The sequence below is a fragment of the Ammospiza caudacuta genome, chromosome 6 (assembly GCF_027887145.1).
Source record: "Ammospiza caudacuta isolate bAmmCau1 chromosome 6, bAmmCau1.pri, whole genome shotgun sequence".
NCBI classification, from domain to species: Eukaryota; Metazoa; Chordata; class Aves; order Passeriformes; family Passerellidae; genus Ammospiza; species Ammospiza caudacuta.
Window position 1 is genome coordinate 9,932,515 of NC_080598.1, and position 13,252 is coordinate 9,945,766.

General features: G+C 42.3%; 1 protein-coding gene across 1 annotated transcript in view; it reads right to left on the reverse strand.

Moving 5' to 3' along the window:
• Positions 1-10,087, reverse strand: part of PRMT3 (protein arginine methyltransferase 3) — a 53,571-nt gene extending 43,484 nt beyond the window's left edge. The window contains exons 1-6 of the mRNA XM_058806911.1: positions 9,938-10,087; positions 9,228-9,310; positions 7,498-7,547; positions 6,245-6,347; positions 5,665-5,818; positions 2,412-2,553 (exon numbers count right to left, since the gene is read on the reverse strand). Of these exons, the coding sequence (XP_058662894.1) occupies positions 2,412-2,553; positions 5,665-5,818; positions 6,245-6,347; positions 7,498-7,547; positions 9,228-9,310; positions 9,938-10,077 (672 nt within the window). The 5' untranslated portion in view covers positions 10,078-10,087. The remainder of the gene's footprint in view (positions 1-2,411; positions 2,554-5,664; positions 5,819-6,244; positions 6,348-7,497; positions 7,548-9,227; positions 9,311-9,937) is intronic.
• Positions 10,088-13,252: the final 3,165 nt, after the last annotated feature.

Sequence of the window (13,252 nt, forward strand, 5' to 3'; positions counted from 1 at the left end):
CAAAACAAATATAGTATCTTAGTATAAAAAAGCCTGCAGCATAGCTCAGATTACCAGCAAGGTAATCTGTTAAAACATTGATTCTCTTAACATGCATCAGCAGGTACACAAATTGACAGCCAAGTACAGGTTTTGGAGCTGCTGTCACAGTTCAAGTGTTACAGACAAAAAAAAAAAAAAAAAATCAGCAATTTTTTTGTCTAGTACAAAAAATGCTGAAGTATAAAATCCTAGTACTTTCATTAAATCTAGAGGATTTTTCTACTACAGCAAGTTAAGAATTTCTAGAAATAACAGAGAAACAGAAATTTTCTACACTGAGAAAGAACGAAGTCTATTTTAATAAAAGAAGATAAACAGTGACAGGAACATTTTTTGATAATAAAAATTTTGGAGGCAAAAAATTATCTTGAGGCTTGGAAATCCTAAAATCCAGTTCTATGTGTAAGAGTACAATCACACACAAAACCCAAAGAAGCAGCTGGGGTTTATTTTAGAAAATTCTGCTTTAAAATCCTGCATAATTGTATTAATAAAAATCCTGCATTAATATTAATAACAGAACCATGACTCTTTAAAACCATATTGCTTTACTATGATGTTCAGAGCAACTATTTTTAGTACTTCACCTCTACTGCAGTATATATTAGGATTTGCTGGGAGGACCAAAAAAGTGTAAAAATAAACATTCAGTAGAGAAAGCAGCCAGCTGGAAAGCTTTCAGCCTTGCAGCCTGCCCCTCACATGGCTTCAGTACTGCCCCAACCCAAAGCAGCTGGAGCCACAGCCAAGCACCTTGGGATTCTATTCACCAATCCCCTTCTCCACTCAACTTTTCCATGTAATGCTTTCCTGGTTTAAGTAAAATGGTGAAAAAAATTAAGATGACAGCCAAGAAATTCTCAAACACAAAGGCAGAGTAAGGGAAACACAAGTGACTTGGCAAGTGTGAAGTAACAATGTTCTTGCTCCACCTCTCATGTATTTGCACAAAAATACCCCAAATTGAAATTCTGTCTTACTGCTACCAGGCATAAGGACAAAAAAGGTTTCAGAAATGGGCTTACATTCAGACAGCAAGACTGCTATCTTAAAAATGTTCATGTAGTAAGCCACTGTATTTATGTAAATAAGGTAATCAGGAAAAACAACCACAGTGAATGCCTTGCATAAAGAAAAAAATCTCAATGTGCACACAATAAAAGTAATCCTTTTCCTATGTTTTGGAAAGTCAAAAGTCTCCTTAAAAGCATTCTGACAAACATACCCTTAAATCAGTAAAATACAATTTTGTACCAATCTCCTTGTGCAGAGATGCATATTTACTGTGAACTTTATGTGCCAACTGAAAGGCTTCCTCATCCTATACCTACATTATCTCAAATGACAGCTTTACACAGCTGCAAAACCAAACACCTATCTTTTTATCTTCAAGTTACATTTCAGCTGTATTTCCACACACCATACATTTCAGAAAACATTTTTCTAGTTCTGCAGCCATCCCTGTGCTTCTGTAAAATCTCCTCCCCTTAATAATAACCTCACAGTCACACTACTCTTAACACATACTCACATGTATTTCTGCATTGGGGCCACTGAATGATTTACAAAGCTGAAAGCTTTATATGCCAGCTGCAGGCACAAATTCACTGCACAGCTCTGTATTCTGCCTTGACTTTAGACAGGAATTTTTATTTATTTACACCTTAAAATGATAAAACTGCTTATAACTCTCACAACTATGACATCTTCTCTGAAAGGAAACATTAGGACATTTTAATTTACAAGTTAATTTGAAGCTGTTGGGCTTTGTGCTTGTTTTTTCTTATTTTAAAGTTAAAAGGGCATACGTAAGTTTGCCTTAGAGAAGTTTTAAGCATAAACTTTTTTTAATCTTTAGCATATGAAAGGAACTGCTCCAGCATGTTCATGAACACGACAGTTTGTTGTCATGCTATCAATACACCTAACCATGTACAAGTAACATTTTCTGTTTAAAATGTGCAAGAGACAACCACAATATTTGAGAAATGGTCCTGCCTAACAAATTTCAGTTATAAGGAAAATGTAAAACTGGAGAAAAATATTCACTGTCTGGACCATGTTTTATCCTTCATGTTTTAAACAACAGGAAAAAGCTGCTTTTGGCAAGGTAGGGCTGTGGCACAGGTACTGTACTATCAACACAACTGTAAATGATTTTCTGTTCCTAATGCCTCCTGTAAACAGAGTTTACACAAAGGAAATAAAACTGAAAAATGATCTTAGTCCAAGTACCACCAAAAAACCTCTCCTGGACAGAAAGGGTTAAAAATGCAGCTGCTCTGCAGTATATTTATGGGCACACAGCCCACTTGATTCCACCTCTCCTCTTCAGTCCCAGCAAGGGGCAGTGGCGATGGCTTCCTGACCTTTAGCATCTCCTCGTGTATGCCATAGTGCCCATAGGAGCTGAAGTAAACGCCATCCTCGTCCTCCCGCAGGTCTGCAACGGCGCTGCACGGCGGGCTGCTCCTGACATCCGTGCTCATCACAAAGTCCTGAGCAAACTGCCTGTAATCAGTGTGAAATACACCCTTGAGACGTGTTTATGGCACCACGGGAAGGAGGCTGGGCAGGGGGAAAGGGCCCAGGAGAGGGCAGGAACGGACGCAGGCTGCCCTGGGGCTGGGCAGCACCGGCAGCAGCAGCTTTAGGCGCGCACATCCTCCCTCTGCAGGCTCCTCACGGCTGCTGCAGCACCCCGGCAAGCCCAGCTCCTGCTGGCAGCAAGCAGCTCCCAGCAGTGAAATACTGGGGGGCAGTTTCTGTTTCTAAGGCAGAAGTATCTGTTTTGAACTTGCTGGTATGAAAGCCAGCACTGCAGTGCCAAGGTGCTTCAGGCTGTGCAACGCAGATATGGACTCAACACAAAGAGCACAAAACTGCAGCCCACACGACACGGGGTAACCACTGGAAGGGAGAAGGAAGCATTTTAGAACTGAGGCATTCGGGTGAAAAGAAAAAAAGTTTAAAATTCAATTTATTACTTGAATTTTATGCTGCTTATTTTCCCTCCTCCCTGCTCTTGCATTCCTTCAACACGTAAAGAAAGGCTGAGAGAGTTGGGATTGCTCAGCTTGGGGAAAAGAAGCCTCCAGGGTGAACCCACTGCATCTCAGCTCCTAAAAGGGCTACAAGAAATATGGACAGGGACTTTGGACAAGGACAAATGGCTTTTAAACTCAAAGACTGTAGGTTTAGACTGGATATTAGGATGAAATTTTTTACTGTGAGGGCAGTGAGGCCCCAGCACAGAATGCCCAGAGAAGCTGGGGATGCCCCTGGGTCCCTGGAAGTGTCCAAGGCCAGGCTGGATGGGGCTCTGTGCAACGTGGGAGGTGTTCCTGCTTGGAACTGGATGAGCTTTAGGGTCCCCTCCATGTTCTCAGTCCTAAAAGCAGGCTGGATAACAAAATACACAAATCAAGGGGTTTATAATGAAAACACTATTAGACATTAACAAGCAGATCATACTACACCCACAAAGAAGTGAAAAAGGAAACACACTTCAGCCAGACAATATTCCTCCAAGGTCTAGTCCAACAGCAACAAAAGCTGCATCTTAGACCACTCCAAAGCCTCTGACACTCACCTTTAACAGCAATCACACTCCCTTAAATGGGACCTTCACATATAGAAACTGTAGGGAACAATCTCATTACCAATATCTTCCTTAGAGAAGAACAAAAGCAAAAATACTATTTCACTCCTGATATTTCAAATACTTCCCTGCTCAGCTAGTTTGGATGGGGAAGAGAATATGGTGAGGGATTTTGTATTGAAATTTTGTCAGTTTCAGAAACTTCCTATATTTTTTTACACAGAAATGGTCTGGATCTTTTTTTAATATTGCTCTTTACCACAGTACTTTGCATTTTCTTTACTTTCATACAAATATCTACATGATACAATTTTAAACTTCCATAAAATAGATTCTGTGACATACAATTACATATAATTAGCATTGTGTGAGATTTAAATGATTTAATTCAAAATTATTTAAGCCAATAGTTGCCCTAATATATGCATGCAACACAAGCACCAAAGAAATTCCAAAGACAGAGCTGTCCTGCTGGCTTCTTAATCAAGAAAAAGGATAAGTAAAAACAAAAGCCATCACCTCTAAACAGGCGACAGATTAAAAACTCAGCACAGACAAGCTGTGCTGTGAAGTCTCCAAGTTACATCTAACACTAGAGGTGATCTGATTTATAAAAATGTTACTGTCGTTATTTCCCAGAGGTTTACCTGAAAGGGAGCAGGTGATATTCTGTGCAATAACCTCCAGCACAAACCACTGAATTACAGCATTTAGACTGCTACAATGCAACTGACTCATCTATCCATAATTTAAAACCGTGCTGCTTCATCAGATCTACATCTGGCTATTTTTGCTGCCAGCTGACCCCTGCTGAATTGAAGAGGTTGCATTGAGAAAGAAAAACTAAAGGCTACCTCTTACAAGAGCAGATAACTTGATATACTTACTTAAAATAAAAAATCTGTAAGCCTCACTGAAGTTTAGAGAGCTCAAAAGAAATTGCTACTGATAACCTGTGAGGGGTTTTTTTGTTTAAAATGAGTATGAATGGAACATAAAAAAGCAAAAAGACACACAGAAAATACCCCCAAGTTTTTGAAGCACAATGATAAATTTCTTCAATTCTTGCTGTTTATGATCAATTAAAGCATAATGTATGCAGAGATACCAGAAAAGCACTGTGTGGAAAATTCAAACTCATCTGAAGACAAAATGGATCCTTTTTAACATAAATAATTGTTCACAGCTAGGGGATTTGAATACATTTAATATTTTGGTGTATTTAGTTACTTGCAGCTCCAAATGTGTACTGTCAAAATGTACAACACACACTCAAACTTTACAACACAAGGGTTTTCTGATTAACTTCTCACACAAAAGAACATGAATTATTTTTTCAAGTCTCTTAAATATAATTTCAGTTCCTCAGTGCCCAGTCAGTGATCTCATGCTTGTAGGGGATTTAAATGAAGTTTATATTTCTGTGTTACCCATGAGCATCATCAATCCACATGCAGAGGTCAAGATTTAGAAGAGCTACAGGGATGTCCTGACTGCATACTCTTACTACCCTCATCTGATACCAAAAACAAAAGTAGCTGAAAAAAGCTGATTTATTAATTCCACTGAGAGCTTCTCCAAACTGCAAATGAACTCTACTGACAACTACTGTTTGAAGCCAACTCTGAACATCTCTGGAGTCCTGTATTTAATTTGCTCTCTCTCCTCTCCAGTGTGTGCATCCTCAGTGTTCAAATGCCTACCTAAAGAATTAACAGAAAGGTATCTCAAAAAACAAAGAGCAGTCTGAAGGAAAAAACCTGAGTGATGTGCTTGCTTAGCTCTCCCAAGCATACTTTGTCCTTTCAATCTGTGCAGGTTTCTGTGCAGTTTTTACTAACCATCTACAGGAAATGTACTAACCATCTGCAACAGACAAGTCAAACCTACAGTCCCATCCCAAGGTCAGTTTCATGTTACATTCTGCTACTTCCTTCAATTTCTGTTTGTCTTCCAACACGAACATCTCATCTAAAACACATCAAATAAAAACAGCCCCAAACTTCAGTTCAGACACTTACTTCATCTTCTGAAGATCATCCTGTGCCCTAGCCAAGGCTGCTTCTGCAGCTCTGGCTCTCTGTTCTGCATGCTTTAACTGTTCCAGGAGCACCATGGTGTCACTTAAGCCATTAGAAGGCAAAACTTTCACAGGCTCACAAAGATCTTCTATGTCTGATAAAACAGGGAGGAAAGAGAATACCTACCAATCATGTTTATGATCTGTTTGCAGCAGATCATAAACACTTCATGCTAGTTCTGTCTTTGTACAAGCTGGTTGTTTTACAAAAGGTACAACTGAATTTGACAGGGCTAACTACAAAACACAAAAAGTAATTCTTCTGCCTAGGAAGAAGCAGCAAATATGCTAGAAGCAGGGTCTAAGTTAAGGCAATTAAATCCAGAATTCAGGCTTCCTTAAATACCACTGTTTGATTATTTCTAGAAGAGACATTTGGTTTAGACATTAATTAAATTAGATATAATTCGTACAAGGACTTTCTCAGACACATAAATCGAGTAACAGTGACAATGCTCACCAACTCTGACAATACCACATTTACCCCACAAAGCAGGAGTCATACTGAAGCAATTATTTACCAAACTGAAGAAGGAGATCATCTTCAAGTTCTGGTTTCAAATATTCCTCTCCTTCCCAAGGCAGTGGGCTGCTGAGAGAACTCAAATATGCTGCAGTTGGTTTCTAGACAGGAGAAGAACATGTACACTAAGTTTCTTTGAAAACACCAGCCCTCCAGTTTCATTCAAGGAAACAAGGAAAAGACATGTTCTTTCACACAGTGAAATATGCAGGGTATTACTGAAGGACCTTTGCAGCAAAGGAATTCTGTGCCAGCAGTAATGCACAGCACATTGGCAGATGCTGAAGGATACCAAGGAATTCTGTGCCAGCAGTAATGCACAGCACATTGACAGATGCTGAAGGATACCAAGGAATTCTGTGCCAGCAGTAATGCACAGCACATTGGCAGATGCTGAAGGACACCTGCAGGACTGCACGGCTCTCAGGAACCAAGTCCACTCAGGTATGTGGCTAATCAAAAAATCCAAGCTACTAATCCTGTCAGGTTCTTACATGAACAGTGCTGTAGGAACAGAAGTCAGAAACTTCTGTTCTGTCTCTGTTTGCATCCAGTTAATACTTGGTTAAGAAAAGTGAAGTCAGTTTTGGACTTCAGTTTTTGCCTGTGTTTACTCTACACAGTTATGCACTAAATAACTACTCGAGGATTTAAGATATGTAGACTGAAGTAAAAACTACTTAGTAAGATAAGATGGTATTGAGTTTTAACCTAAACTTTAAAGGAATAATGAAGGAACAAAGTCACAAGACACACAAAATATATGTAGGTTCCCATCAGCTTTCCAGACTCAGGTATAATTTTAGAGAGTTTTAAGTTCTGTAACTTGAGGGATCAGCTATTGCCCTTACTAAGTAGGGGTCTGGCCAGCTCACAGCCTCAGGAAAGGTTTTTACATCAACACACATGCAAGGACTGAGAAACTTCAGTTCTTGAGAAGTGAACCCATTTCTGAAGTGAGACAGCAGAGTCAAAGGCCCAAAGAACCTGAATAAAACAAGATGATACTACACAGCATGGAGACTTTTTGCAAATCTCAACATCCACTTCTGAAAATAAAATTTCACATTAATTAAATATGTTTACAATTAAAACAGCCTCATATCTAGATAAACAGCTACTTTAATTCCCATGATTTCTTTTTCTAAAACTTCAATACAAAATCTCACACTATTATTAGAAATGGGCAAACTGAAAGCACATCACTATTCTCCAGAGTCAGAACACAGAAGTAATAGGTGGCACACCTACCTTTAATCTGGCAAAGTTTATTAGTTTAATGTATCCATAAAAATCAAGTCCTGAGTGGGAAAAAAAAAAAAAAGGGGGAGAGCATTTGTATCACAGAAAAGACCACATGTTTTACAGTTATGTGACTACTAATTACCTGTTCAACTGGAAACTGTTTCAAACTTCCCCTTGGGTGTACACCACTATGCAGTGCACTCTTCCTATCTTAAGTTTGCCATCTGTGTTCTTCTCTTTAGGACTAACCTGTTGTTATCTTGTTGTATTTCATATTTCTAAAGTCTCGTACCTTCTTGGCGATACTTCTTGCGGGCAGTTCTTCATAGCTCTGACTTCTTCTCCTGCTTGTTACTGCTTCCTAGTCACGGCTCCTTCCAGATTCTCCCTGCCTAGCCAAGCTCAGCCCCTTTTATCCCAGTTATCTTCACTGGCTACAGCTGCAGCCCAATTAAGGACATCACAGCTGCAGCCCACCAAAAACAACCAGGGCTTATCAGGGCAAGGCCTATATACAGATATTCAAATACAATACAGATATTCAAATACAATACAGATATTTTACTAGGACTCCTACTATACTAACCCAGGAAATCCTCACCCTCAGGGCAAATACATTTGCCACAAATTAAGAATGGAACACATCCAAATGGGAACTGTGGACAGGGATTTCATTCATTTGGCAAGTAAGTACATCAGGACAGCCACTCTTATCTCCTTCCAGCTACCTTGATGGCATTCTAGGCTGCTGTGCTCCCCTGTTCATATTCTTAGCTTTCTGCTTAAAAGAATGGAAACTGATGCTACTCACTAAGAATACCTACCAATACTGATTTAAAATTGCCACCTTGGCAAAAGTAATAGGAGTTTAACTGTGTTCTCTCCCCAGGAACAGCAAAGATAAACCCAAAATACTTTTTCTTGGATTTTAGACAGAAAACAGACCAGACTAGATCTTAGGATATATAATGACTGCTTCAAGTGACAGACACCCTTAAACTTGACTAAAAAGAATTTAACAGACACGGGAGGGAAAGCCTCCTTGTGATCACCTGAAGGACACAAGCCACAGGGCTCTGCTAAATGCTGAGCCCAACAGCATCACTGGTCAGGCAAGAGCTGCCAGCAGATCAGATCAATCATGCAGTGTCTGGTTCAGGTCAATCAAGTAGGCAGTGAGGAATCAGCACAAGCCAGCAAAGATCAATCTCACTTTTGTCACTGGCTGAGAGCTTTACTGGTAGAAAAGGCATGCAGGAAGCAGCCAGCATTAAGAAAATGTATAAGTCTTTTTCTACAATAGCTCATCTTATTCAATCTTGGAAGCTTCAACTGCGAACCAGGAGATCAGTTCTAAACAAAATAATATTTGCAATTTATTTTAAATGAGATACTCATATGTTGTATTCATATTGTTGTTACCATATTTCTAGAGTCCCGTACCTCCTGCGTGGTTTCCTCACACACAGCTCTTCACAGCAGTGTTGTTCCTGCTTCTTCACCAGGACTCCTCCAAGGCTCTCCCTCACCACCCCACCCCCTTTTATCCCAGCTCCCTCCACGGGCCACAGCTGCCCCCCAATTAAGGCCATCACAGCTGCAGCCCATTTACTATAACTAGAATCGGGGCAGGGTCACTTCTACAATACAGAGATCTCTTACTGCAATACATACATTTACTCAGGCCCCTATACTCATACACAAAAGGAAATGACAAATCACGAAAAAAAACTTACCATGTTTCTGGATCACATCACTAACATCAAACTGATGCTCTGTTTTGCAGTGGGAGAACACAGCTTCAGCAGAACTAAACAACCTGTAAACAACAAACTATTAAAAGTGCAATACTGACACATTAAGTTCTAACTTATGAGTGCTATATGCTCTGTTCTGACTTATTGGGTAATGCAGAACACATTTCCTGCCTTTGAGAAAGGCACAGGCTCACATGCCTGAGCTTTTAAAAACAAAGCTTTTACCTTGTTTGTCAAACATTCTGAGACAAAAGCCAACGAACACAACAATTCTGTTTGACAAAACCACAGATCCTGTTAATTTCCAAACACTGTCTGAGAGCAAAGCCTGCGTTAAACCTGAGATCTAAAACCCACACCAATACAAGCTGGGTGGAGCAGTTTGAGCGAAATAAAATCTCTCATCTCGATACTGGCGATGGGGAAGAGATTAAAAAGAACGGGAGAAGAGCCTCCACGCTGCTTCAGCACGAGGGGAGGGGATTACCACGCTACTCCCTCCTTCAATGCGAATCCTCAATCGCACGCTTGGCTCCGCAGAGCCGTGTACGCGATCAGCACGCTACAGAGCGAGCCCCAAAGCAGCGATTCCCGATCCCGACCCCGATCCCGCGGGCCGCGCCGGCCGCTCGCAGCGCACCCAGAACAGCGCGCTCCGCACGGGGCTCCGCGCTCCCCGTCCCCCCCACCTGGCACAGAAGAGGCAGCCGGTCTGCTGGGCCACGGCAGCGCCTTCCTCCTCCTCCTCCTCCTCCTGCTCGTCGTCCCAGGCGCCCTCGCCGTCGGACAGTTCGGGCATCTCCTCCTCCTCAGGCTCCATGGCATCCATGTCCCGCCGCCGCCGCCCCATGCGCGCCGCTTCCGGCCGCGGGGACGGACCGGGCCGCGCTGAGCGCCCCCTGGCGCAGCCTCCGGCCGCGGCCGCGCTGAGGGCCCGGGCCGGCGCCACCTTGCGGGAGAGAGGGGCAGCGGGACCGGCCCTCAGCCGCGGCTCTGTCCCTCAGCCACGGCTCTGTCCCTCAGGCACGGCCCGGCCGTCAGCCACGGCTCTGTCCCTCAGCCACGGCTCTGTCCCTCAGCCACGGCCCGGCCCTCAGCCACGGCTCCGTCCCTCAGCCACGGCTCCGTCCCTCAGCCACGGCCCGGCCCTCAGCCACGGCTCCGTCCCTCAGCCACGGCCCGTCCCTCAGCGTGAAAAATGAATGGATTTTATGATTGGCTTTTGGCAAATATTAAAATGAATATTATATGTGTTGTGTTAGAAAGCAACGCTGTATTAATTCTCTTAAGTAGTGTGTTAAATATAGTTTTAGGTTACAAAAAATGTTGAAATGGAAACTATGCTATGTACGGTGTTTTTTTAAAAGAAAGGACTCGCAGCGAGATAGCAGCCACAGGACACCTGAATCGTTCAGAGAAAAAGAATTTATTGCCCTCTTATCAGAAGAAATTAACTTCTTCCTGCCTCGAAGGCGCTGTCAGGGTTCGGCGGAAGAAATTGACGATGTGGGGCAGCAGTGCCCTGCACCAGGGGCCAGCCCTGTCCTGGGGACATCAGCACAGCCAGCCCTGTCCTGGGGACATCGGACAGCCAGGAGGGCCAGCCCTGTCCTGGGGACATCAGCACAGCCAGCCCTGTCCTGGGGACATCGGACAGCCAGGAGGGCCAGCCCTGTCCTGGGGACATCGGCACAGCCAGTCCTGTCCTGGGGACATCGGCACAGCCAGTCCTGTCCTGGGGACATCGGCACAGCCAGGAGGGCCAGCCCTGTCCTGGGGACATCGGCACAGCCAGTCCTGTCCTGGGGACATCAGCACAGCCAGGAGGGCCAGTCCTGTCCTGGGGACATCGGCACAGCCAGTCCTGTCCTGGGGACATCGGCACAGCCAGAAGGGTCAGCCCTGTCCTGAGGCACAGCCAGGAGCTACAGAGCTAACAAAGACTTGTACGTATGGTACTAATTAAACAAATAAGGCTTGCTTAGTTATAGGCAAATCCAGAGGGACATGAAAAACCTAAATTTGGAAACCGGTTTTAAATAAGACCAGAATGCCAAATTTGAAGAAGGGTCTAAGAGCAACTCGCTCAAACTCCTTCACAAATTTCGTCCTGTACTTTTTAAAAATCCTATATCCATTCAGATTTCTACAGGTATGAGAAGATACCACCAATTTTGCACACACTACTTAGTGGTGTGAACTAAGTGCTTCTCAAGGAATTCTTTTTCCTACGTAGCAATTCAGTACTACCCGATGAATTAGAATTAGTGCAAAATGCTAGCAAAGTGCTGCATTCCCTTAGTGTACAGAGGAAATCTAGCCCAGTCAGATGCTCCTATCTTATGCCCCTCAAGTAGGATCTGATCCCCTGAAAGAAACAGAAGTGATGCAGAATGATAAAACACAGTTTTCCTCTACTCTTGCCCAAGCAGTTAGGAGCAGAAATAGATTGAACAGGCACTCCTCTGTCAGCAGCAGCCAGGCTGATAGCAGCAAAAGCAGAAACAGCAGCTTCTTTGTGTTTGAGTGAGATTCTGCTCTCCCCCTGCCGCCCCCGAGGGCCAAGGGGTCACTGATTGCACAGTCTCTGCTCCATTGCACACCCTCAGCTATTGTGGAGTGCCCTCAGAGAGCACAGGCTGAATGTGCCTTCTTTTTGATTGTTCTGGAATGAAGGTTCTCAATAAATGTAAAGCACCTGTTTGTGTGGGTCACTGTATGTAACGTGTTGGGTGAGGACTGTATGAAATCTGCAGCAGAAATATGTAACTTACACCGGCACCTATTGAAATATGACCATCTTTGTTACAATCTCCTAATCCTTGTAAAGGGATTTGCATGGTACAGGAAGATTTACAATGTAATGGATTACTATTTCATAATCTGGGCCAAGGGGAAGAAACTTCAAATATTTGCTGGGTTTTTTACTGCATTTCAAACTTTTTTCAGTTCTGGAAACACAACGCTGGGGAGACTGTTGGAGGGTGCTCCCATACAAAATATGGTATTGACATATCACTTGTTTCATCTGGATTTCCAAGCATGTGTAACTTTATTGTCTACCTGCGCCACTTTTTTGTGGCTCCTGTGCTTGCCATAATTCAAAACCAAAGAAATATGTTCACAGAAATTGTGTAGGAAAAAAAATTTAAACAAACTATTATTAAATGGCTATGACTTTAGCCTGTGTAAAATATATTAGAAAAAAAAAAGAGAGAGATCAGATTTTTAAAAATTCACATTAACAAAACAAATTACTTCCTAGTTGTGTAGTCAGAGTTGTATTTTTTTAAATTTTAACCACTCAAGGTCACCAACAGAGCAGACAACAGCTCAGAACAATGAAACTCAAAACTAAAGACAATTTTTCAAAAGCATTTTCTCTCCAGAAAGTCCAAACTGTCCAAAATTTTGCTTTATACTCCTTGGATATTAAAGGTGGCCTGCTACACATAAGTGCCAAGAATGACACTTCCAAAAGCAGATACATTTATATTCAGCCCTCCCACCCCAGTTTGTTGTAATTTTTTTGATTCAATGATGGAAACTCTCTGTAGCCAGCAGTCCAAAAACAGATAGTGAGTTTTTCATTGAGCCTTTAAGATGTGTAGAGATCAAAGCTGTGGTTTTTCTCACAAAGCTGCCACTTCCCCACATCACACAGCAATGAAAAGCACAGCTCCAGAGGCCTTAGGTGCAACAGAACCAGGTGCAGAAACCTCACCTTTTGTAGAATGGTATCCCTGCAATAAAACATCAGTAATGACAGTTACCTCTTCACCCTTTATTGCCTTCACAGCCAAAGGCTGAATTCAGATCTGTTAAAATAATAAAAGCTTGGAAAGAGTTAAATGAAGTATAAATCAGAACATGTGAGTGCCAGTTTGTGTGCAGAGGGAATGAACTGTAGTCAAAAGCTATTTTTTATTCTTATACTAAGGAAAAGTTAGTAGTATTGAAAGCAGAATTGCTATTCTGAATGTAAATGCTCAGTCAGTTCAAAA